This window comes from Pongo pygmaeus, chromosome 13 (assembly GCF_028885625.2).
Source record: "Pongo pygmaeus isolate AG05252 chromosome 13, NHGRI_mPonPyg2-v2.0_pri, whole genome shotgun sequence".
Lineage (NCBI taxonomy): Eukaryota > Metazoa > Chordata > Mammalia > Primates > Hominidae > Pongo > Pongo pygmaeus.
The window spans coordinates 107,257,398-107,283,746 of NC_072386.2; the positions used below are offsets into that span (position 1 = coordinate 107,257,398).

The 26,349-nt window shown below is 41.4% G+C and overlaps 2 protein-coding genes across 16 annotated transcripts in view; one reads left to right on the forward strand and one right to left on the reverse strand.

Annotated features, from left to right (window-relative positions):
• ASTN2 (astrotactin 2) overlaps nucleotides 1–26,349 on the reverse strand; it is a 999,842-nt gene that overhangs the window by 263,285 nt on the left and 710,208 nt on the right. The window lies entirely within an intron of this gene.
• On the forward strand, nucleotides 5,907–19,310 carry TRIM32 (tripartite motif containing 32). 11 transcript variants are annotated; one of them, XM_054500799.2, is made up of 4 exons: nucleotides 5,922–6,005; nucleotides 15,286–15,373; nucleotides 15,932–15,992; nucleotides 16,221–19,310. In XM_054500799.2, exon 4 carries the CDS (start codon nucleotides 16,302–16,304, stop codon nucleotides 18,261–18,263), a length of 1,962 nt encoding a protein of 653 aa, XP_054356774.1. In that variant the 5' UTR covers nucleotides 5,922–6,005; nucleotides 15,286–15,373; nucleotides 15,932–15,992; nucleotides 16,221–16,301; the 3' UTR covers nucleotides 18,264–19,310. The 11 variants fall into 11 exon arrangements, with proteins under 11 accessions (XP_054356778.1, XP_054356776.1, XP_054356774.1 ...); XM_063649865.1 differs by having other exon boundaries at nucleotides 5,925–6,005; nucleotides 16,224–19,310; XM_063649862.1 differs by lacking the exon at nucleotides 15,286–15,373 and adding an exon at nucleotides 9,818–9,914 and having other exon boundaries at nucleotides 5,929–6,005.

Genomic DNA, 26,349 nt, shown 5'->3' on the forward strand with positions numbered 1-26,349 from the left:
CAAACAAATGGAAGAACATTCCATGCTCATGGGTAGGAAGAATCAATATCATGAAAATGGCCATACTGCCCAAGGGAATTTATAGATTCAATGCCATCCCCATCAAGCTACCAATAACTTTCTTCACAGAACTGGAAAAAACTATTTTAAAGTTCATATGGAAACAAAAAAGAGCCTGCATCGCCAAGTCAATCCTAAGCCAAAAGAACAAAGCTGGAGACATCATGCTACCTGACTTCAAACTATATTACAAGGCTACAGTAACCAAAACAGCATGGTACTGGTACCAAAACAGAGATATAGATCAATGGAACAGAACAGAGCCCTCAAAAACAATGCTGCATATCTACAACTATCTGATCTTTGACAAACCTGAGAAAAACGAGCAAAGGGGAAAGGATTCCCTATTTAATAAACGGTGCTGGGAAAACTGGCTAGCCATATGTAGAAAGCTGAAACTGGATCTCTTCCTTACACCTTATACAAAAATTAATTCAAGATGGATTAAAGACTTAAATGTTAGACCTAAAACCATAAAAACCCTAGAAGAAAACCTAGGCATTACCATTCAGGACATAGGCATGGGCAAGGACTTCATGTCTAAAACACCAAAAGCAATGTCAACAAAAGCCAAAATTGACAAATGGGATCTAATTAAACTAAAAAGCTTCTGCACAGCAAAAGAAACTACCATCAGAGTGAACAGGCAACCTACAAAATGGGAGAAAATTTTCGCAACCTAGTCGTCTGACAAAGGGCTAATATCCAGAATCTACAATGAACTCAAACAAATTTACAAGAAAAAAACAAACAACCCCATCAAAAAGTGGGTGAAGGACATGAACAGACACTTCTCAAAAGAAGACATTTATGCAGCCAAAAGACACATGAAAAAATGCTCATCATCACTGCCCATCAGAGAAATGCAAATCAAAACTACAATGAGATACCATCTCACACCACTTAGAATGGCAATCATTAAAAAGTCAGGAAACAACAGGTGCTGCAGAGGATGTGGAGAAATAGGAACACTTTTGCACTGTTGGTGGGGCTGTAAACTAGTTCAACCATTGTGGAAGTCAGTGTGGCAATTCCTCAGGGATCTAGAACTAGAAATACCATTTGACCCAGCCATCCCCTTACTTGGTATATACCCAAAGGACTATCAATCATGCTGCTATGAAGACACATGCACACGTATGTTTATTGTGGCACTATTCACAATAGCAAAGACTTGGAACCAACCCAAATGTCCATCAAAGATAGACTGGATTAAGAAAATGTGGCGCATATACACCATGGAATACTATGCAGCCATAAAAAATGATGAGTTCATGTCCTTTGTAGGGACATGGATGAAACTGGAAATCATCATTCTCAGTAAACTATCGCAAGGACAAAAAAACAAACACCGCATGTTCTCACTCACAGGTGGGAATTGAACAATGAGAACACATGGACACAGGAAGGGGAACATCACACTCTGGGGACTGTTGTGGGGTTGGGGGAGGGAGGAGGGATAGCATTAGGAGATATACCTAATGCTAAATGACGAGTTAATGGGTGCAGGACACCAGCATGGCACATGTATACATAGGTAACTAACCTGCACATTGTGCACATGTACCCTAAAACTTAAAGTATAATAATAATAAAATAAAATAAATAATTTAAAAAAAAAAGTGTGGCTGCCCTAAAATGTTTTTGTCATCCATATACAATTGTTGTCTTGCTTCGGTCCTCTTTAACAGATGGTTTTATAATCAGCTATAGAATTTAACAGGCACTCTTAAATGCAGGTTTCTGATTAAAAACTCTGGAGACTGTGACATTACAATCGAGGAAAAACTTTCAAAGTGAAGAGTGAATAGTGTTTGGTTTTCTTTGGACTATATTTGTATAAATATGTTATTAATGTGTTCCAGAAATTATGGGAAACTTCTATAATTCTGATATGATTTAGAGTACTTTATTAATAATTATAATTGTTATATAAAATTATTGTATGCCACAGAAGTAACCAAGATTCCTAGTCAATTGTAGCTTTAATAGTGGCTGTAGACTTTTGTCATCCACAGACATTTTGTCTTGCTTTTGTCCTTTTCAAAAGGCAGTTTATAATCAGGTATCGCACTCTGAGTGCAGGTCTCAGATAACTTTAAAAATTGTTTCATTGGAATACAGGAAAAAAATGAAACTTCTAGGCTTCTCATAGATAGCTGATGTGTTAAGCATTGCTAATCCTCTCATTTTCAGAGTCAAGATAGCATATTTCTTTAGAGTTATTTGCAAGTTTTAACAAATGAGTAAAAAATACTTCCATGAAAAAAATTTAGAGCATATTTGTTTCTCTCTACCTGATTTCTCCTGAATATGGAAACTATTTGTAAGTATTCTCAATTTATGACAGTACAGTTAAGTGCAGTAAGAATCTGTTTTCTCTTGTAACAGGACACAATTGGAGAAATTGATTATTTTACCAAGGCTTTTACTGGAATGGCATGCTTCCTTCAAAGAATCAAAGTTAATGTATAGAGCCAATTAAAGCCCCTTGGGGAATCTAACCTCATACCTTGTCTATAGTCCCTGTACAAGGTTCTGTCATACAGTCCCTGTACAAGGTTCCTGACCTGTGGTAAGTAAAGAATGTCACTTTCTAACAGGCCCAGGAACCCCAAGTCACTTTGGGACCTTGAGAAGAGAGGAATTTACCCAACTCATAGGTATTTGAGGATACAAACCCACGGCTGAGCTTGGCTTTTAAAAACTCTTATCTGAGATTCCTCATGGAACAGAGTTCTATCAAAGCTAATTTAAACAAAAAAGACCCTAAGTGAAAAATAATTATTCTTGCTGCACTTTATGCAAATAATCAGGCCAAGTATAGTAAGACTAAAGTATATTTCTGTAAACAAATCAGTTCTATCATGATTTGTTTTCAATAAAAATGGGGTCTGGAGAGAGAGAAATTATGCTTCAAAAGGAAACCTATTGTTAGCTGTTGTTAGCTGTTCTTGAGTTTTTTCTACAATTTTGACTAAATCCTAAATTATTTGTGGGTTGGAAGTCCCCAGACTAATGCTTTCAAATCTTTGCTTTTAAAATTGAGTATTGTACTCCTCATCCTAGGACTCATTATTTACCTTATAGTAGGCTGTTCACCTAAATACTGTACTAAAACTATAGATGAGAGTACTAATGTTTTCGCCATGCAAGCCTTAGAAGCCCAGCCAGACCTGCATGAGTCGCTCAGACACTTGAAAGTGGTCCCACTCTTCTCACCTTGGGATTGACTCCCATTCCTACTACGTCCCTTGTCAGCAAGAAGAAGCCAGAGCAATCAACAGCCTTTTCCCATCTTCATACCCTACACCTTAAGATTAAGGTGTTACAAAACCCAAAGTGAGGGACTGAAACTGCCTTTGCAAAATTATGATTGAGACGGTAAAAGAGATCTAACTTAACTGACTCCATCTTGCTTCTAACTTCCAAGCTGTCCTTGTTCATTCCTGGGCATAGGCTGAACTAACTTTGGGAGAAATTTAGTTTGTAGTTTATAGTTTAAACAAAGACAGTAACAACCCTATCCCAAAGCAGACCTGCTTGCCTGGGGACTAGATTGCCTTTGTAGGACTAACATTAGCCACAAGATTAGAAATTGCAGTTTAGGAGTCACGCAGCTGGAGGTTACAAGATGCTGACCCTCCCTAAAATGCTTCTGAGATCAGTGCTTGAGATATTTTGCAGACCCTGCACTTGATGGATCAGCTGGCACCACCCAGATCAATAAACTCGCTCATCTGATCTTGTGGCCCCCCACTCAGGAACTGACTCACTGCAAGGAGACAGCTTCGACTCCCTATGATTTCATCCCTAACCAACAGCACTCCTGGCTCACTGGCTTCCCCCGACCCACCAACTTATCCTTAAAAACTCTGTTTCCCAAATGCTTAGGGAGACTGACTTGCGTAATCATAAAACTCTGGTCTCCCGCACAGCTGACTCTGCGTGAATTACTCTTTATCTATTGCAATTCCCCTGTCTTGATGAATCAGCTCTGTCTAGGCAGTGGGCAAGGTAACCCAAACCCCTTGGGTGGTTCCACTGATATAGGTGATTTAAGTGTTAAATAAAAATCTGTTACATTAAAATGCTGAATAAAGAGTGTTTAAAGCACTCCACAAAGATTATTTTTTAAATGCCTCCGTGTAAGAGGAATTCTAATATCATGCCAGGATATGTCAAGCTATAAGATAAAAATTGAGTGCATTTCCTAGAATGCTTATTCTACTCTAAGATTTGTGGGAGGTATAATAATTCATTTAACTGGTAAGTAACTTAAACATTAAAGAAGAGTCAAACACTGATTTTTTTGTTTAAGGGAGAAGAGAGATTTTTTTTTTTTTTTTCAAAACACTTGCTTGAGCTAGATCCCCAGGAGTATTTTTAACACTCCTCTGTAATTAGGGAAACATCAGTATGTCTGTATTGATACATATACATACATATACAATATGTATATATGTAAGACTATGAACAGTCCTAAATTTATACTTTGGGCTGATAACTGTGGTTTTCAGGAAAAAAAAAAAAATTAAAAACGGGTGCAAAGTCTCCCTAACTGGTCTAAGTGAGAATCATTTGTCATTACCTCTCCCTTATCCCCTACCTGCTAATTACAATGTTTCAAATATAGTTATCATTAAGTGCAAACTACCATAATCTTGGTTTATCTTCATGGCAAACTTCACTTAGAAATTTAGAAAACGGGGAGAAAGAGTAAACAAGCTTAAGAGAATGGGTTCTCAGATAGAATTGGGTACAAATCTGGGCTCCAACACTTAGGCGTAGGTGGCCTTGTGTAACCACCTAGGTTACACAACAGGTGTAGGTTAACCATCAGCTGCCTTATCTCATTAGGTCCTTATGAGGATTTAGTGAGCGATGCACCTGAAGTCCTCAGCTGTAGCCAGACAGCGAGTGTTCAAAGATGTTAGTCATTGTTTTTGTTTATTGTTTTATCATTGTGCAGGGTCACACAGCTAAGGGGAATTTCAAATCCAAGTCCATCCTACTTCAAACTCCTTTGTGCTCCTAAGCTGTACAGTATAGTCACCTTGGAGAGTAGGTGATTGGCCCCAAACTACTTCAGGGACTGCAGGTCGTGGCCAGCCAGTCCTGTATCAGACTTCGTCCTTGCCAGATGCCTAGTGCCCCAGATTCCCTCAAATCTCAGGCCAGATCACCTCCCACCTGGTAAGATTCCTCCACCTTCACCCCTAACTCCCCAAAACTACACTTGGTTTGGGTTCCCGGGTACCTTCAGTCTGCGGGGACAGGGGCTGCAGAGGGTACTCCCCATGTCTGCCTCTGCTGTCGGCCTCCCAGCTGAGTAGGCAAAACATTCCTTTACAGAGCAATGTGTTCATGGATAAACTTGTCTCTAGTGCACCTCTCTGTCAGAGCACAGAACATGGGGCCAAAGCACTGCACTTCCTAGGGAGTCCCGGTTCTCGACTTCCCCAGAATGGAAGTTTGATTCTTCCGTTGGCCCATTTCTCAGATGGAAAAACAGATTCAGTAAGGTGCCAACGCTTTGCTGAGGACTACCCTGGAGGCTACCGTTTTGTGAAGGGGTAGACATTGAGACTGGAGTCAGATACGCATTCTGGCTTATCTCCTGACTTACTGAGTGAACTTGAGCAGGTCCCTTTCGCCCATGGGCCTCGGTTTCTTCATCTGCACAAAGGAGACGGAAAACTGGATTACGTGTCGCTAACGCCCCGAGTTCTCAGAGGAAAGCTCACCCCTGCAGGGCCGCCTTGCCCCGCGCGCTTGGGACCCGCTGCACTACAAGCTCCAGCATGCTCGGGAGGCGGGGCTCAGTGACGGACAGGGAGCTCTGCGAATTGGCGCCCGGCAAGGGGTGCTCAACGGCGCGTGCGCAGAGGGAGGCAGGCGGGTGGGCTGGCGGCGGTGGACTCGTCGGAGCCGCGGGCGGTCAGGTAGGGGGCGGGAAGGAGGGTTGGGGACTGGGGACCGCGGCCGGAGTCGTGGGCCGTGGCTCAGCGGCCGGGCGGGGGAACGTGCCGGCGTGCAGCGGCCGCGCCCGAATGGCAGGGTGTGGGGACCGGATCTGGGGGGCAGGACTAGGGTGGGGGTGGGGCTGCGAGGGGCAGGCTGGGGAGGGATTCGTGGGGCTGAGGAGATCCGAGGAGATGCAGCTGGGGGAGGGGAGCGAGGGGCTCTGAAGAGATTTGCGGTTGCAGCATCTCGGGAGGTATGAGGTAATGTCGGGGCTCTGAGGAGGAACGGGGTGCAGCATGTAGGAGATGGGAGGGAATCAGGGCCCTGGAGGGACCTGGGTGCAGAATTTCAGAAATATGAAGGAACTGGGGGGCCCCGATGAGATTTGAGGGAATCTGGGGGCGCTAGGCATCTGGCAAGGATAGGGTCTGAGATGATAGGAGCAAGGTCTAGGGCGATCTTAAGGGCTATTGAGAAAGGGTTTTCGGAGTGGGCTGAGGGTGAGATTGAGGGGGTGGGGTGAGTTCTTGAGGGACTCTATCTTGCTAGCAGAAAGAAGGGAGCTGGCTGAGGTGTGAAGGCAGCACATGACATTCAGTGCATAAGAGGAAGGAGCAGGGTATGAGGGCGGCACAGTGCCTGATGGAATGCAGGAGATGGGGGCTCAGATTGAGGGAGAGCAGAAATCTGGGGTGAGGAATTGGGGCGTTGAACTGAGGTGCGGGGCTGAGTGCGGCAGAGATTTGGAAATAGGGATTAAAGGATCTGTGTCCGAGGGATTTGGGGCATATGAGTGAGGAATTGACGAGGGTTGCAATATACAGCCCCAAAGATTGGAATTTGGAATTGTAAGAGGGTTGGGGACAGGGTTTGGAGAGGATTGAATCGTGGGGTGGAGATGTCCTAACTGGGCTATAAAATCAAAGGACCCTGAGTAGATTTGTGGATTGGTGTCTTGGGCTGCTAAAGAGATTTTCCTTAAATCGCTGCATGGGAGACAGAGGGAGTTCAGGGGACCCAAGGACCTAAAAGTAATGTGTAAAACTAGATGAGTATATGTTGATGAGCAGAGTTCAGGTGCTGAGGAACAAAGTGATAAATCTTCAGTTCAGATATCCTGAAGTAGTGTGGTAATCCCTGTGAAGGGCAAAATCTTCTTCATTTATTAAAGAAAGATCTGTTATCATGAGGCAGGTATGGTATTGCCACTAACTCCATTCTGACCACCGGCCCCCCGGCCCACTGAAAGTAGTAGGCTTTGGGGAAGAAGAAATGGAACTATTCAAGGTCATCTGCTTAAGCCCTTTTTCCTTGTACCCCCGCAAGCTACGATAGCAGATAGAATGTGAGACCTCCAGGGGAATGAGTGGAATAATTTATCCTATATAAGATCCATTACAGCTTGAAGGGGCAGTGGCTGTGTGAGTGAGGTGTTTGGGCTCGGAGAGAGACAAAACAACAGCAACAACAACAACAAAAAAAAAAAAAAAAGGGAACCCTTATGTATTGAGCATTTAGCCCTGTGCTAGACTGTAAAGCAGTGGTTCTTAACTAGGGCTGGCTTTGTCTCCTAGGAGACATTAGGCAATGTCTGGAGATGTTTTTTGGTTGTCACAGGGTGGGGGATACTACTGGCCTCAAGTGGGTAGATTAAACATTAAATATAATGTTTTATGTTAATGTTAAACATTTGACAATGCATGGGATACGCCCTTCCAGCCCAGTAAGGAATTATCCTGCCTAAAATGTCAGTAATGCCAAAGTTGAGGCACTCTGCCCTAAAGTCAGATACCCTGGGTTTAAGTCCTAGCTCTATCTCTTCCTGACTTTGTGGCCTTGAGTGAGTTACTTAACCACCCAGTGCCTTGGCTCTTCATCTGTAAAATGGGATTATGATAACAGGACCTATGTCACAGAATTGTTGTGAGGATTTAGTGAAGTAAATTAGCATGTCTAGGATCTGGCACATAGTTAAGTTCTCAAAATCTAGTAATTTTTAGTCTTGCATCTACTTCTTTACTCAGTTTTCATGACAGTCGTTCTAAGTAGGCTCTGCTGTATTCAGTTTTACACATGAGGAAACTAAGGTTTAGGAAGTGACTTGCCTAAGTTTCCATAGCTAGGAATGACACAGTTAAGCTCATACCCAGATCTCTGTAACTCCATATATTCCCGCTTTCTTTGCTTCTTCCTTGCTAGGGCCTGCTTAGTCTTATTTTCTCAGCCCATTCCCCTCTAATGAAAAAGAGGATTGCCCAGTGAGTATCACTGACTATCAGATTGAACTCTAAAGTTGGGGGGTAAATCTCTCTGATTAGGTAAGGAGGAGCCCTGGACTTCGTTCTTGGTTTGCTCTTAGACCAAGACCAGGGGCTACATAAGGAGAGGAGCCTGAGGTTATCAGGCAGGATGAGGTGCAACGGACTATGGGGTGAAGTATGAAGGCCATTGGCTTGAAAAAACACCTCATAGCAGGGACTGAGGCTGAAGGCAGTCATACTCTGAAGGAGAGTAACTACTGTTCTGTATGGTCTCTTTTGGTCTGCTTTTCCCTGGAACAGAATTTAGCTCTATCATTTCCAGGACTAGCTACAGGGTTGCTGAAGCCAGTTCAGAAACAAAGCTAAACTGTATCTGACAGAAGACTTAGCTGGAATATCCATGCACATCCCTGAAAGAAAATATGTCATGGAAATTAAATCAGCCCTGTCTAAACTCCTTACTCTAATTTCCTATGTTACCTTGTCACTAGCTACAGCACTTGTCCTGTCAGCCTCAATCTATTAAAAATGCAAATGATTATCATTTGTTGAGTGTTTATTATGTGCATTATCTTAGTGAATTCAATCCTGCTAACAGTCTAGGTTTTATTCCTTGTTTACAGATAAGAAAAATAACAGGTTAAATGACTTACCCAGGGCTACAGAGCAAGTGGCTAGGTTAGGATACAAACCCAGTTCTGTCTTACACCTGTGTTACATTATAGTAGTTTTATTAGAAGGCTTTTCCAACCCTTCAGAGCCCCTATGTTTATGTCTGGAGAGTGGTTGGAAGCCAGAAGTTTATAAGGCCCTTAAAGTAGATCATTGTCTGTGCACACTGATGTGTAACCTTTGTGACATTCCCTTCATCTTGTCTTTCTGGTAAAACAATCAAATTTAAGAATCATTTCTAGGTGCCCTTACCAACCTCTCAGCCAGACTTTGTCTAAAGCTAGGGAACTATGAAACATCCTTTAAGTTAGTAATTTTATGGCTGGGAGTTGATACTGGGATTTGAATCCTTGCTCTATTACTTATTGGTTTTGAGACCTTGGACAGGCTACTTTTCTCTGAGCATTGGTTTCCTTATTTTTGAAGAGGAATGACACTTACTTTACATGGTTATTATGAGACTATGAGAACATATAAAAAAATGCCTGACAATAAATAGTAGTTGCTTTAAGAGTGTTAGCAATTATGAGAGGAAGGCAGTGCTGGAAGAGAACTAAGTGTTGCTTTGTCATATTTATTTATTTATACAGGGTCTTGCTGTGTCACCCAGGCTGGAGTGCAGTGGTGCAATCATAGCTCACTGCAGCCTCAACCTCCTAGGCTCAAGGGATCCTCCCATCACAGCCTCCCAAGTAGCTGGGACCACAAGTGCATGCCACCACACCTGATTATCTTTTAAATTTATTGTAGAGATGGGGTTTCACTATGTTGCTCAGGCTCTTTGCCAGATTTTGATAACCCTAAGTAGTCTCTGCTAGTCTCCCCAAAATTCTCATCCCATTTTGTATATTTCCTAGGATCTCCTCGATAATCTCATGATTAAATCATAATCTCATGATTAAATGAACAGATGTTATATGCAGAGCAAGGAATTGAAAGAGAGAGAGGGTTGAGGTGAGTTGGAGATCCCTGAGAAAGGGCTGTTGACTTTTCCTTTGTCTTGTATTCCTTGAATCATACTGGCAGCGTAGGTACTACTCAGATGTTTGTGAAAGATGCAAGGGAGTCTTTCTAGGTCCTGCAGTCTTAGAGGAAGACAGAGACAACAGGCAAGCATGTTTTCCAGGAAACCCTGTTATTCATTTAGCCTGCCCTTGACATAGTTTAGCTAAAGTTTTCTTTTTCTACAAATATACTTCCTTCTGGATCGTTTTGCTTGCCCCAGACTGGTACAACTTCAGGAGCATGCCTGTGTTTCCCTATAAGCCCCTACTTGTTGAGTTTATCTTAGTTGTCTGCAGGTGCCTTAAATGCCCTGAGTAATCTAAACTTCATCAGAATCCTCTCCCACACACAGGAGTGGATGTCAGGTGATGACCTCACTGACTTCCTTAAAGTCAGTCCTGCTAACGAGTGGCCTTTGGTGGCACAGTGATAGTTTTGCACTTGATTAGCATTCTGTTAGAATGCATGAGGAATAAAGTTTAGAAAGCTGACATAAAAGGAAATGAGATAAACCTTGCAAAAAACCCAGTCAAACCAGGGGAGCGTGTCAATAGTAGGATGGATCTTTATGTCTTGTGAAAGGAAATGCAATATTTTACATGTTGTCTAGTTTTTAGGGGAAGGCACTGTTTATGTCTGGTTTTTGCTCAAAATTGTATCACCAGTACTGTTCACAGGGCCAGACACATAGTAGGTGCTTAGTAAAGATTTGTTTTGTTAATTGCTTAAAGTTCTCCAGTTTTGCTCATGGTCTAAGCCACCAAAGGCTGATATAGGTATAGGAAATGGAGATATCTAGAGAACCACCCCATGGTGGCGATTCAAGTATTAGGTGAAGATTTGAAACCTTAGATCATCTCTAATCTTTAGATTCTGGGATCAGGTAAAACAATTTCTAGGAGGACTTAGAATTTTTATTATTTAGGTGTATGTATCTGGGGCCTTGGGTACAGTCTGCTGAAAAGTGCCTATTCATTTCTTCTAATAGCAGCAGTTGCTGCTGCCACCACTACTGCTAATAATAATAAAAACTATTATTTATGTATAGTTAATTGCATGCCTGGCTTGGTACTGTACTTAGTGCTTTACACACATAATCTCATTTAATCTTTGCAATAACCTTGTGAGGAAGATACTATTTTAAAGCCCCTTTTCATAGATAAACTGAGAACTACAGAAGTATTAATAACTTGTTCATGTCTCCACAATAAGTAGTAGAGCTTGAACTCAAATCCAGGAAAGCCTGATCCCTCAGGCCTGCTTCCTTAATCTATATAATACTGTCCACTCCTAGTTCGTGTCTTTTAGTCCTAGTTCTGTTGTGTGATTTGTGGTGTTAATTTCCCTCTCCTGGTCTTAGTTTTCTCATCTATTTTACAACTTGAGATTACTACCTTTTCTTCCCCTTTTGCCCATGCTGAAGTACAGTAGCGTCATCACAGCTCACTGCAACCTCCACTTCCTGGTCTCAAGTAAGGAGATTGCTACGAATTCTAGCATTTCATAGTTAGTCTCTGCTTGAAGGAGCTACAGCAGCTCATTTTCTGGGCAAGAGAAGTTGTAAATTCATTTACCCATCAGTTTTTAGCCTGGATGTCTAGCATTCTCAATTAAAACTCTTCAAAACTGACCAGCCCTTTTATTAATTTTTATGTGCCTTTATATGCCATGAAAGGAAAGGTTGTTCATGCTTTCAAAATGTAGTTTGTAAACTGAATGCGTTATTAATACCAGTACTAGTTAATGCTGTTTCTGGTTATTATTTATTTAGCATCCTTTTATTGTACTCCTACGGGTATCAGGCTAATTACTTCATATGCATTATCCATAGTCATTACAGTACTCTTTTTATAAACTAAGAAAACAGGTTTAGACAGGTTAAATAAATTGCCTACTTCCCCACAACTTGTGACAGTGCTAAGATAGGATCTCAGTTCTATATAACTTCAAGGTTCATTTTTTTGTTTTGTTTGCTTTTTCTGCTACCTTGGTTACTCATTTCATGGAATGGGGAAAACCCAGTGGTGCTAGAAGAGGCTAGATTAATATGGAATATAATTATGTAATTTTTCTAAGTCTTAGGGCAGCCAGAGTAGACACAGCTTAAGGGATAGATGCTCATCGGGAGCTGAAGAGATGTGCTAGTACAATATGGTATGGGATGTACAGTATTAATCATTAGGTCAAGGGATGTGGGAAGATGGTAAGCTGATGTTAGATGAGGTGGGAGGTCAAGAATTAATGGCACAAAGTGCACAACAGGAAACAGACATTCAAGGGATCATGAAGGGAGCCAAGATGATATATAGCATGTTGGATACTCATTCTGATTGGTTGTGCAGTTGATAGCTGGCAGAAAATGGACAGCTTACTTAAAGATTTGGAATGATAAGACAGTTCCTTTTATTTGTGTAGTCTTTTGGGGAAACTGAAGTCAAATTGACCTTCTATCTGAGTCATTCTCAGTATTAACAGTAATGACCAGATGTGCCCTTCTGGAGGAGACAGGCTGTATCTGCCTGTCTTTTAGCTCCATTTCAGGCTAGGATCCTTCACAAAGCAGTGTTTTCAAGTCATGGAAATGGGAAAAGTGGTTCTGGCTTTTTCCAGGTTTGAGACTATATCCGTGCCTTATGCTTTAGTGAGGGGAACACAGGTTTTCCTGGCAAAGCATGGCAGCTTTGGGGCAGGAATTCTTGACATCCTCAGAGAACTTGGTGAAACTGTAGTCAGCTGAGATAATTTGGGGATGTGGGCATAGTAAATTCATTTTTTTAAACCTGATGTCTTAGAGAGGTAGGAAGCTTTTCAATTGAAGGAGGGATATGATATTCTAGAAAGCTTGGGAAATAATTTGCTGCTATTTTTACAAGTTGGCAGCCTTGTTTAATAAACTGATCTGCATTGCCAGCTCTGGGAAGAACACAGATGTCCCTGTGCATTGTAAGGTAACGTTATAGATTCAAACTCCAAATGTTGTCCTCAGTCTGTTGTCCCAGACGATAGAAGAGAGAACTGTAGCTATTGATTTAGAATTGAGAAGGGTTGCGTGGATCCTGAGTTGTAATTTCTCTTTTTTTTTTTGAGATGGAGTCTTGCTCTGTCGCCCAGTCTGGAGTGCAGTGGCACGTCTCGGCTCACTGCAAGCTCCGCCTCCCAGGTTCTCGCCATTCTACTGCCTCAGCCTCCCGAGTAGCTGGGACTACAGGCGCCCGCCCCCACACCCGGCTAATTTTTTTTTTTTTTTTTTTTGTATTTCTAGTAGAGACAGGATTTCACCGTGTTAGCCAGGATGGTCTGGATCTCCTGACCTCATGATTCGCCCACCTCAGCCTCCCAAAGTGCTGAGATTACAGGCATGAGCCACCGCGCCTGGCCCTGAGTTGTAATTTCTATCAGTATGTCTATACTATTGCCCCAGACACTTGGCATTTAAGAATTTACCGTTCATAGTTTCAGATGTCCACATCAGACCTCATACGCTCATGATATATGGTAAATATTATTTTGCTGAGGTATGGATTTGAGTCATAATGGGTTGCAAGCTTGCTGTGTGAGAGTAGCTCACTCAGCTAATAAATCAATCTATCCCACTCTAGCAGCAGAATCTCATAACTATATTAGTGTTCCTTCTCTGTTATGGAGAAAATGCATATGCTATAAGGCAGCATTCCCCAGAGCCTGGTCAAGAGAACATTAGTTAATCATTGTTATGTGATAGTAAAAAATAGCTTGAAATAATGTTGGGTTAAATAAAGTAAAAATGTCTGTACTTCAGGGTTCCACTATGTTTGAGCTGCGTGACCTTGAGCAAGTTTTTCTGAGCATTCGTTTCCTCATCTGTAAAATAGGATAATAAAAATATTACCACTTCATAGTGTCATCATGAAGATTAAAAGAGATTAAGCATATAAAGTATCTGTCATAGTAACTAGCACATTATAGGCACTAGATGCATAGTTTCCCTTGCAGTACAAAGGAAGTGGGATATCAGGGAGGAAGGATTGACTTTAGATAATTGTGCATGTCTGCTGCTCTATATTTGTCAGATTGCATTCCAAAGCTAATATGGTAGAAATTCGTTGTAATATATATCTCTACATTAACTCCCCTTCTTCTCTATGCCTGGAGAAAGAGTTGATGTCATGTGCAAAGTGTTCTTGAGCTAAATGCATTGTCCTTAAAATCATACGAACTTGCCCTCCACTTCCTCCTTCTCCTGAGTGGTTGACCATCTGCAGATCACAAGACTGCACAGATACAGCTGTAGGATTTGCATTTATGAAACACTGACTTTATCATATGCCTCAACTTGCTAGACCTAGTCATTCTGATTTGGGGTATACGTTGACAGTGACCTAAGGCTACAGAGCACTGAGATCTCTCTGGGTCAACTTCATAAGCATATGTATATCAAGAGGGTTGGAGTGTTCATGGTTTGTACTCGGTGAAGCAGAGGGTACTCTAAGCCAGAAATAAACTGTCTTGATAAGGCGCTGCTATTTTTTAGATCATCTAGGCTTGAGTCTTTGGCTATCTCAGCTCTTCACCACTCCCCCACCATAATCCACTCACCTTTCAAATCTTACTGATTATACTTCTGGGTATTGCTCAACTGAATCTTTCCATTTCTACCACCTGCTCCCTAGTTCAGACTCCCCATTATCCCTGTCTTCTCTGATTTGTTTCCCCACTCCATTCCTGCTTTGATCATATCATCTTCCTGCTTCAAAACATTCATCGCTTCACCATGCCCTTGAAAATGAAGCTCAAAAATCTCATTTTGGCTCTGAAGACCTTTTATAATTATTCCCCCAATTTACCTTTCCAAGTCTGTTACTCTATTCCCCATATATACTCCCACAGTTTTAATCTAAGGATAATAAAAAAGAGAACTAAAATTCATTTAAGGCTTTTTTGGTGCAGAGCCAAATCTTAGCATTCTATACACTCTATATATTATTTCATTCTTACATTAACTCTGTAAAGACAGTATTATTTCCATTTTAAAGATGGAGAAAATAAAATGCATAGAGTTTAAGTATTCTCTGTTTTCTTTCTAATACATGAAACTTCTTGTCCTTTCCTTTGCCTTTTAAACTTTGTTAAGGTTGTGCCTTTTGCCCACTTCTTTCTTCCCTCTCCATGTATTTATGCATCTTTCCAGGCCAATATAAAATGTCATCTTCCCTTTGAAAATTCTGTATCCCTTCAAATTGGAATGACTCCTCAACCCCCATCAAACTTAGTTTCTATTTCATTTATAGTACTACTTTCTGCCTTCATTATTATTTACCTACATGTCTTGTCTTTTATAAAGTTTGAATATCTGAAGAGCAGGATCTGCATCCTGAAGACCTCTTGTATCTAGTACAGAACAAGATACCTAAACTTAGATGGGTGGATAGGTAAGTAGGAGGATAGATGCATGGAAAATGTGTGTTTTCTGATCTGATGTTTTGCAGATCACCTAAAACTAATCAACACAATTTTCTGCTTCTGTGGATGATTCCTAGGCCCCCAAACATGACACAGTACACTCTGTGACATGATTTAAAAAAAAAAAAAGCCTCCACACTTTTGCTTACATGGTTTTCTTTGCTTAAAGTACCTTTATCCTCATTCCTTCATTTCTTTCAAGACATATCTTAGGAGTGAAACTGCTTTTGGGAAGCCTTCCCCAAGTCTGTTAGGTAGAATCCATCATTCCATCCACTGTACTCCAGCAGAACATTATGTGGACCTGCATGTTATACTTATTCCTTTTACTGTGCGTAATTCTCCTGTGCTTTTCTCTTAGTGTAAATTAGAAGTTGTAAAATTCACCAAATATGAAAATAATCATTAGCATTTATTACAAGTATACTACTTCCCTGGTGCTATACTAAGCACATCATATTTATCTTGTTACTTAGCCCTTATAATAACCATATAAGGCAGACACCATTATTACTTCTATTTTACAGATGAGTGATGGGGAAAGAGCTTTTGGAAGTTTGAGTTAATTCCTTATGGTCATGCAACTAAGTAAGTGTCTGAGACTACAGAATCTGAATTATTTCCCACTATGCAGTGTTTTGTCTGGTTTGTTTCCCTGTCTGTCACCCTCATGTGACACATAATAGACCTCAATAAAATAGTTGTTAAGTAAGTGAATGACTGAATGACTGGTCGTAGCTATTCTCTAAATGTTTCTTGAGTGAATTTATTTATATAGTCAGAGGAAAATGAATAATGGTTTCTTTTTCTCTTTAGCAGGAATTTGACCCTCTAGGGCATGAATACTGTGCTGTTCAGTTCTGAGCTGTGCTAGCAGTACCCTTCAAAGGAAGAGCAATGGCTGCAGCAGCAGCTTCTCACCTGAACCTGGATGCCCTCCGGGAAGTGCTAGAATGCCCCATCTGCATGGAGTCCTTCACAGAAGAGCAGCTGCGTCCCAAGCTCCTGCACTGTGGCCATACCATCTGCCGCCAGTGCCTGGAGAAGCTATTGGCCAGTAGCATCAACGGTGTCCGCTGTCCCTTTTGCAGCAAGATTACCCGCATAACCAGCTTGACCCAGCTGACAGACAATCTGACAGTGCTAAAGATCATTGATACAGCTGGGCTCAGTGAGGCTGTGGGGCTGCTCATGTGTCGGTCCTGTGGGCGGCGTCTGCCCCGGCAATTCTGCCGGAGCTGTGGTTTGGTGTTATGTGAGCCCTGCCGGGAGGCAGACCATCAGCCTCCTGGCCACTGTACACTCCCTGTCAAAGAAGCAGCTGAGGAGCGGCGTCGGGACTTTGGAGAGAAGTTAACTCGTCTGCGGGAACTTATGGGGGAGCTGCAGCGGCGGAAGGCAGCCTTGGAAGGTGTCTCCAAGGACCTTCAGGCAAGGTATAAAGCAGTTCTCCAGGAGTATGGGCATGAGGAGCGCAGGGTCCAGGATGAGCTGGCTCGCTCTCGGAAGTTCTTCACAGGCTCTTTGGCTGAAGTTGAGAAGTCCAATAGTCAAGTGGTAGAGGAGCAGAGTTACCTGCTTAACATTGCAGAGGTGCAGGCTGTGTCTCGCTGTGACTACTTCCTGGCCAAGATCAAGCAGGCAGATGTAGCACTACTGGAGGAGACAGCTGATGAGGAGGAGCCAGAGCTCACTGCCAGCTTGCCTCGGGAGCTTACCCTGCAAGATGTGGAGCTCCTTAAGGTAGGTCATGTTGGCCCCCTCCAAATTGGGCAAGCTGTTAAGAAGCCCCGGACAGTTAACATGGAAGATTCCTGGGCCATGGAGGCCGCAGCCTCTGCTGCCTCTACATCTGTTACTTTTAGAGAGATGGACATGAGCCCGGAGGAAGTGGTTGCCAGCCCTAGGGCCTCACCTGCTAAACAGCGGGGTCCTGAGGCAGCCTCCAATATCCAGCAGTGCCTCTTTCTCAAGAAGATGGGGGCCAAAGGCAGCACTCCAGGAATGTTCAATCTTCCAGTCAGTCTCTACGTGACCAGTCAAGGTGAAGTGCTAGTCGCTGACCGTGGTAACTATCGTATACAAGTCTTTACCCGCAAAGGCTTTTTGAAGGAAATCCGCCGCAGCCCCAGTGGCATTGATAGCTTTGTGCTAAGCTTCCTTGGGGCAGATCTACCCAACCTCACTCCTCTCTCAGTGGCAATGAACTGCCAGGGGCTGATTGGTGTGACCGACAGCTATGATAACTCCCTCAAGGTATATACCTTGGATGGCCACTGCGTGGCCTGTCACAGGAGCCAGCTGAGCAAACCATGGGGTATCACAGCCCTGCCATCTGGCCAGTTTGTAGTAACCGATGTGGAAGGTGGAAAGCTTTGGTGTTTCACAGTTGATCGAGGATCAGGGGTGGTCAAATACAGCTGCCTGTGTAGTGCTGTGCGGCCCAAATTTGTCACCTGTGATGCTGAGGGCACCGTCTACTTCACCCAGGGCTTAGGCCTCAATCTGGAGAATCGGCAGAATGAGCACCACCTGGAGGGTGGCTTTTCCATTGGCTCTGTAGGCCCTGATGGGCAGCTGGGTCGCCAGATAAGCCACTTCTTCTCGGAGAATGAGGATTTCCGCTGCATTGCTGGCATGTGTGTGGATGCTCGTGGTGATCTCATCGTGGCTGACAGTAGTCGCAAGGAAATTCTCCATTTTCCTAAGGGTGGGGGCTATAGTGTCCTTATTCGAGAAGGACTTACCTGTCCGGTGGGCATAGCCCTCACTCCTAAGGGGCAGCTGCTGGTCTTGGACTGTTGGGATCATTGCATCAAGATCTACAGCTACCATCTGAGAAGATATTCCACCCCATAGGGGATGAGAAATATCAGTTTCTTCTGCTCCCAAGCCAACTTCCCTTCCCTTAGTTCTTGGTTGTTAGTGGCACATGCAGAATAGACTCGGCCTATGTCCTGATTCCAGCTGGGTAGTTCTAGAACTTTAGAAGTTCCATCTTTTAATGTTTTTATTTGTTATTTTCCCCTCCCCACTTCCCACCTAAATTTAGAGCTTTAAAAGATGCACTGCCCAAATAGGACACACGATGGTGTTAGCTGAAGTTTGATTAGCAATTAGGCACTTCCAAGGCTTTAGTAGAGAGAGCCACTTTAGCCCTTTGTGCCATGTTTGAAATTTGCCCTTGTATTAAATCCTTGATTTTTTTTCCTGTTTGGCTTTGATGCCCTTGATCCATTGTTTCCTTCCTATTATAATGTGCTTCATCTGTGACACTTTCTCTTCAACTCTGATTGAATTCACTGTGCATGCTTCAGTGGGATCTGCTCCAGCTTTCAGTGACATTTAAGACATCATATTCCTGTAACATTATGTCTCACTCTGATCGTCTTTACCAGTATGAAAGTCATTCATTTAGTGCTACCAAAGGGGATACACAGGCCCTTTAGGAAGCAGTACCTCTCGCCTGGAGGATCTGTGCCATCTTGGATTGAGAATTGCAGATGTGACAGAATGGATTGACCCTAGTTGGCTGGTATTGACGACTTCAGCCTGGAAATGGCTTGCCTTTTAAAGAAGCATATATGGGTTGGAATTATGCCAAAGCATAGGAAGCTGGAAATAAGCAAACAAATGCTGATATAGTCAGCAAATTTGGATAGTCTCTAGGGCTCATCATTTTTCATACTACCTCTCTCCTCTGGTCTGTGTCTAAGGAATTGTACAACATAGGCCAGGGCCAACAAAGTGGAGAGGTGGACACATTTTCATGTTCATTACTAAAACAAACAGCAAAACTATTGGTCTGTTATTCTGTGTTTTCCTCAAGTGAGTACATACTATTTGGTTTCAGGATTTCTTTCCATTTCTCTATCAAGCATTAAATAATTGAGAACTGTTTCTTCATCACTGGTGTTCATGTCTTTTAATTAAATACGGAATTTTGGAGATGATAAGAGGGATAACCTGCGCTATGCCATTTTGCTTCCTTATCTCACTGTCTTCTTTCAAAGTGTAGGTGTCTACCCAGGTCAAAATTCAGCCAAAAGCACTATTATGTAAAGATAATAATCCAAATCTTTCTTCCAAATACATGTGTACAGAATCATCCCCCAAGGTTTAGAGTCACCAATACCCTATTCTAAATTGAGCTTCTGCTGTATGTTTTATGTTTATAATTACAGCTCACAAAAAGGAAGTTAGTCTTGTTTTTAAGATCAGAAGTGGGTGAGAGGACCTGTGATGAGGTTCCTGAGGGTTTGGTGTTTACTAAGTAATATATCTTACTCTAGGTGCAAGGCTGATGGCAAGCCAAAGAACAACTCCCTTACTTTCATGTAAACAAAATTTGCTAAACTGGGCTGCTCAAAATTGTTTTTATGGTAGTAGTGTTTCTTTGGCTTGTATCGTAATAGCTGCCAAAGGATAGGTAAAGAGGTCATTAAAATGATGTTGAACTATTTGTCTTGTTCTTTTCATCTGGAGAAATCCCCATATTCTGATTATGAAATTGCATCCAATTTTCAAAGATTGGGTAATTGAGAGGAAATTGATCCAATTAAAAGTGCATCACAAATGACTCCACTAGTTGTTAGAGCCACTTTATCTGTGGGGGCACCCAGCAGCAGGAGATGTGTCTTTGCTGTCAGTGGGGGACTTGCTGAGGCAATAACAGTGGCTCAGGGCTTTGGCACATGGTTTGCTGTGGAGAGAGAAATATAATATTGTGGGCGGGCTGGAGGTAAATGAGGCCAGGAATCCTCCAGCTGTCTGTGCTTTTGAAAGAGGTGCTATCACTGAGTGACATTCAGCATTTAGATCTCTACCCATCTAAACCAGTCATGCCTTTTCCCTCAAGTAAAGCAGGTATCTGTTGGCTCAAAATGGAAGTGTGATCTGAGTCTTTTTCATTTTTCCCCTTTGATGTGAATATTTTAGGCTGTGCTTAGTACAGTCAATGTTTAATTATCTGCCGTGTTGACTAAATTGCAGACTAGGGCCCCAAGAAACTAATTTGTTCAATTACAGCAGTTTTTTTTTTTTTTTTTTTTTTTTTTTTGCTTTGTTTTTTAAAGCAGCAGTACGCTTGTCCAAATAAAGTCTTATATGGAAGTCTATCATGTAAAATAGATCAAAGAGCAGCTGCTCTGGTTGAAGCAAGTTTGTGCCCCTGAAGAATATGCTGTTTCCTCCCTTTACCTTACCTCCTGTGCTACCATTGCCAAACTTGTGAATCTACAGAATACTTTTCTGAAAACCACTGAACTACAGCATTGCTTACCTTATAGTTCTGTCTTATTAGTCATGTGGCCTTGGGCAAGTCATTTAACTCTTCCCCTTCTGGAAAATAACAAAAATGATCCCTGCCTCCTAGAAGGGTATGAGATAACAGATGTGAAAATAACCTGGTTTCATTCCTGGAATATTCAATAAATGATGGCTGTTATTCTTTTATCTAGTTGCTCAAAAGAGCACCTGATGGTGGGAAGTGGTCCAACCATGCTAAACAGTTCCTTTATTCTTGCTTAACAGGTTTCTATTTGGTGATTAAAACCTTTCTCAGGCATTTCTTTCCCCTCACAAGTCTCCAAATATATCGAGTTCATCTCTTCCTTTCTACTATTTCATATTCCTATTATATAAATCACTGTGTTGCAATTATCTGTCCATATATTTGAGCTTTATTGAGGGCTAACTAATCTAGCTACCAGCATGTAACATGGTGCCTAGTATAGAATGTGTTATCAGTTGTTTAATTGGTTCAGGTATTTACCTGACTTAATGGGACTCCAGTAACCCGAGTCTTCCTAGTGTAGCCCCCTTAGATTAGATAAAAAGGGATACTCAGACAAGCCCTTTTATAAGGTGTTTAAAAGCTAGTGGCAAACAATTGACTTAGAGGTTGGTTAAGCCCCTCCTCCCTTTATCATTCTGAGTGGTTACATAGAATTTAAGGTTTTGGAGCAATGATTCATTCAATATTTATTAAGTACCTACTGTGGACCAGTGTACACTCCAGTCTTGAGTCTGTAGAGGGGCACTCTTACTCCAATCAGTAGAATAAACGTGGCTCGAGCTTTACAGTGTTCCTCTGGGTAAGGCAAGTAATGCTTAAGTAGTTGTACTTTTAATCTAGTGCTAATTAATGGCCTCTTAAAAGTGAAGTGTTACTCTACTCTGTAGGAGGGAAGTGGAAGGAAGAACCTAGTATGAGACTCAGGTCTCCACCCTGCACTTGACTAGGATGCTGATTTGCACTCAGGACATGCAGCCCTTCAAGGCATCTCAAATTACAGATATGAAACAACAGACGCCTGGGTGAATTTTACAAGCAGGGCAACAGTGAGGTAGAAGGCTGTGTAGCAAAATATACACTTAGACTCCAGACCTATGGCTTTATCTTGTCGATATTATTAATATTCATGGGACCTAAGCTAAGGCTGAAGTTAGTGAGCCAGCTCTGGGTCTGGCAATGTACTCTAGTGAGAAGATCACTGGACTTGAAGTCAGGCTTGTGTCTGAATCACAGCTCTGCATTTTAACTAGCTGTGTGACCTCAGGTGATCACCATACCTCTGAGCCTCAATTTCCCTATCTGTTAATTTAAATAAGGGTGTTGGTATGTCACCAAAATCCCTTCTAGCTCTATGATTTTAATTAATTTGTTAACCAATGGAATTGTTGAGTTTCCCCCCAATGTTTTTGCATAATCTTTGTTATAATTGTGTTTTCTTTACATTAGAATAGTAGAACAACAACATCAACAAAAAAACCAAATCATCCCCAGTTTGATATAATTGCTTCTCTACCCCAACTGTTGTGACTTTTTGTCACTTAGCTATTGTCACCCTGCTGAGCTAGAGTTTTCCTTGGTAAAAGAAAATGAATGACAGTTTATGTTTTAAAGGGCTGTTGTGAGAATTAAAATATATAAATGGAATAGTATATGTAAAAGTACGTAATTCAGAAAATATGTGACTTCCATTGTAGGGGGCAAAAGCATCCTTCCCTTCATGGTGAGCTGATACACATTCAAGTGAAAGCCAGGGGAGATTTTCAGACCTGTATTGGTGATGCAATAGCATGTTCAGCACTTTTCTTGGCCTCTTAATTGAAAAGCCTATTGGAGGAAGAGTGGGATTGCTGGAGGGGCAGAAGCAATACTCATTCACAGCAATGTATCCCATTAGGAAAGCTGTAAATAAATCCTAAAGTCTAATCATTTGATTAAAGTAATTAAGATGGCATCTTGACTCTTTTGAGGGGTAAATAGAGCCAAGATTTTTTAAAAGATTATATATATATGCACTAATATGTAGTACATACATCTAAGTGTATACACACACGCACAGGTAGAGATGAAAATTTTTTTAAAACCTTAGAAACATGCATGTTTAGCTATTTCTTTAGATGGCTAGCGTCAAAGAATTTTTTCTCTAGGTCAAAATTTATTAACTCAAATAATTATAAAAATAAAAGTAAGCCACAAATATCCCTGTTAAGTGGTTAAAGCTTGAGATTTGTAAGCAGGGAGTCCTGAGTTTAGTCCTGTTTCCCTCAATTATTAGCTCTGTGACCATTAAGTCACTTAACCTCTCAGTCTGCTTTCTCATTAGTAATGACTGTTTGACATTTTATTGCAGTATTGTGAAGAGATGGATATATAAATGCCATTTAGCAGACTAAAAAGCATTTTTGAAATTACAGTAAACCAAATATATCTGAAATTACCTCATTTTTGTGATATAAAGATGATATGAAACTGGTAAGGGAAAGTCTAACCCCTGCAACCCCAAAGGAAAATTATTTACTAACTCACTGAAATATTGATTGAAACCATGAAGAGTTTGTGTGAATGTATATAAGTCAAATGCATGTTTTCCCTATACAGATAAAACCAGGATTTTCTTTTGGTGATTTACCCAGTTTACCTGATTATAATGGCATTGCATATTGTGAAAGAATATCAAAACCTGAGATTCCATTTATTCACTCACTTATTAAACATATATAAGACATCTACCCTTTATTATTATTAGCAATACTTAATATGAGTAATGAATGCAAAGAAAGTCAGTCACGAATTTTGTAGTCAAGTAGCTTGTGGTCTGGCTGCAGAGATAAGGTATGTAAACAAATAATAAAAAATACAAGAGAGTAAGATAAATGGTAACAGGATAGAAATGGAGTGCCAAGTGTTTGAATAAAGACTGCTGAGAAGATCTGGTTGCTGAAGGGCCTTAAAAGTAAAGGGAATATCGTGAACAAAAGTACAAGATTAAGATGAAGAGTGAGAAGTTGGTGCCAGAAGTTAAAACCACCCCAGAATGAGGGGACAGTAAAGAAATTCAAAGGTCTAAAGTGGTTAAGTAATAATTCAAATGGCTCCCTTTTTTTTCTGCCCTAGTTTATATGACTTACTGCCAACAGTACCCATGGCTCAGTGAGGCTTCATACTTATGGAGGTGGTAGGGTATGGATCAGAATCTCCTTAGAGTCCTGAGATTGGAGGGCAAAGGCATAGTTTGAAAATGCGTACCCTCTTCAGTATTCTAATATCTCTCCTGATGGGGAATCACTGATTGACATTGTCTCAGAAATACATTTTCTGTCCTTTAAAAATTCTGAAATAATATCGAATTTTTCTCCCCTCAGAAGCCTACGCCAAATAAGTGCTGTAATCTTAGTACAACTTTGTAGTACAGTCGGACTCATTTGTTGATGTCTGACTGGCTGAGTTTTTAAAACCTACTATTCCCCCTTCTGCCCCATATCTGGACATGCCAGTAAGAAAGCTCAAATGCTTCCACCTTTGTGGCTGGTGGAAGTTCAAACCACCTAAGAATCCTCACTGCAGGCCTACCTCCAAGCCACTAGGAAAAGCCAGGCTCCTCTACTTTCCCTGCTCAAGCCATTTCTGGACCTGCTTGAGAACTCGCTGCTCTCTGTAAAAGCCTCATGTGACTGATAAACCTTTTCATATCTATTTCATCCTAATGTAACATCAGTCTTAACACCTAAACCAAGTTTTGGGTAAGGGGTTCAACCTTTCCTCTGTGGGATGACTAAACACTTTATGCAACAAGCAGAGGGTCTGGGAGATGACCAGTACCACTGCAGGGCCTCCTCTTGCTTTAGTTTGCTAACTGACTCTTGCTGGCTAGAATTTTTTTTTTTTTTTTTTTTTTTTTTTTTTTTTTTTTTTTTTTTTTTTTTTTTTGTCGTCACTGCTGGCAAGCTCGTGCTTTGTGCTGTGCTGCTTTGTACTGCATTCACTGAGCCTTACCAAGCTTCTGTTATAGATGTGCTCAGCTAAGTTGGAATTTTTGATAATTGGCATTTAAGAACAAGAATAAAGTGGCATTTAAGAACAAGAATAAAGTGGCCCTGGGTCATGTGTCTTGGTCGAGACTTACCTGTGTCTCTGAATTGTGTTTCTGGATCCCAGTGTAAGCTGTGACTGTCACGAGGCTCAGAGGAATGACTCTTACCCTGTGACTTTTGGTTGTTTATCTCAATCAGGTGTTGCCCTCATTGTATGGCGTACTCAAAAAAAAAAAAAAACAATGATACCCTATGCAATATGCAGGCTGGTTGGTAGTCACTCACGGAGGAAGACCATGTTGAATGCTATGGTGCACACTCCCAAAAGCAGATGGTTTACTAGGACTTTACAAAATGCCTTTGTTCCTACTTCTGCCTATGCCCTATGCCACTATGCCCCTGACCAAAAAAAAAAAAAAATTCCTGATCCTAAGGGTTATAGGGAAAAGCATCCATGCTATAGCCAAAGAGTTCTTTCAAAGCCAACTTAAGCACTGGGTCCTCAAACCCTATAAATCAGCTGTTGGCATGGGAGAGACCCTAATCCTGATTATATGTATTTGCAACTCTGGAGGAAGAATCTTACACATATGAGCGGATCGAGAGGACCTTCCCTCCTCCCCAAACCCTCCCCACACCACCACCACCACCACCACCAAATGATATACAGTAGCCACCAAAAGGAAAATAAAATAAAATAAACTTGGATACTGGGGGAAAAAAACAAAAAACTAAAACAGAGTTTCACAATTTGACCCAATTGGAAATCCAAAATTAAAGAATTTATGCAACAACAACAAAACAAGATAAAAGATTACTATTTGGCTTTTGTACCTCTACAACCTAGGTTCCGAATTAACTTTTAACATTTGGCTGAAATGCACCAGTTGTCAAACCTTCATGGCCTTAATATTGGGCTTCAAGTTATACCTGGAATTCCCCTAAATTTAAACAAAGTACCCCTATAATCTTAGGGTAGTTAACTGAGGATATTTTAGGACATGTTAGGAAGACAAATAGGTACACCTCATCTTAATCAGAACTATTTATTGTCCTGCCTAAATTCCCCCATAGCCATAGCACCCATTAACTTAAAATATCCCTTAGTGGGCATGGATGCTCTAACCCAATGAGTAATAAATTAAAATTGAATTAAGTCTTTGGCACTTACAAATCAGCTTGCCAAAATGGGATGGCATGGACCTTCTCCTCCTCCGTTAGTTAAAATAGTTAATATGGCCCAATTTAAATTAAAACAGGGTCTTCGAGGTTTGAAACCCATATACCAGACCTATTTAGAGAAGAGTGACTATCCCCACTGCTTCACCATTAATGGCCCAATGTAGCCTGTTCAGAAACCTAGAAAGAATGAATGGCATCTCACAGTAGATTATTGCCATGTTAATGCTGAAGTTCTATCCAATAAGGCTCCCATATCAAATATTATCAAAATTACCAACTTTAATCAACAACTGGCAAATACTTTTAATTCATAGATTTGGCTAATATTTTAGCAGCGACTCAGCCACAATTTGCCTTCACCATCAAAGGGATGCAATATCCTTTTACTCAGCTACCCATGGGATAACAACAGCCAGGTCTTCACACAGCCTGCAGACAA

Excerpts from the sequence above, each read along its gene's own strand:
- TRIM32 (XM_054500803.2), top strand. The coding sequence starts at position 16,302 with ATGGCTGCAGCAGCAGCTTCTCACCTGAACCTGGATGCCCTCCGGGAA.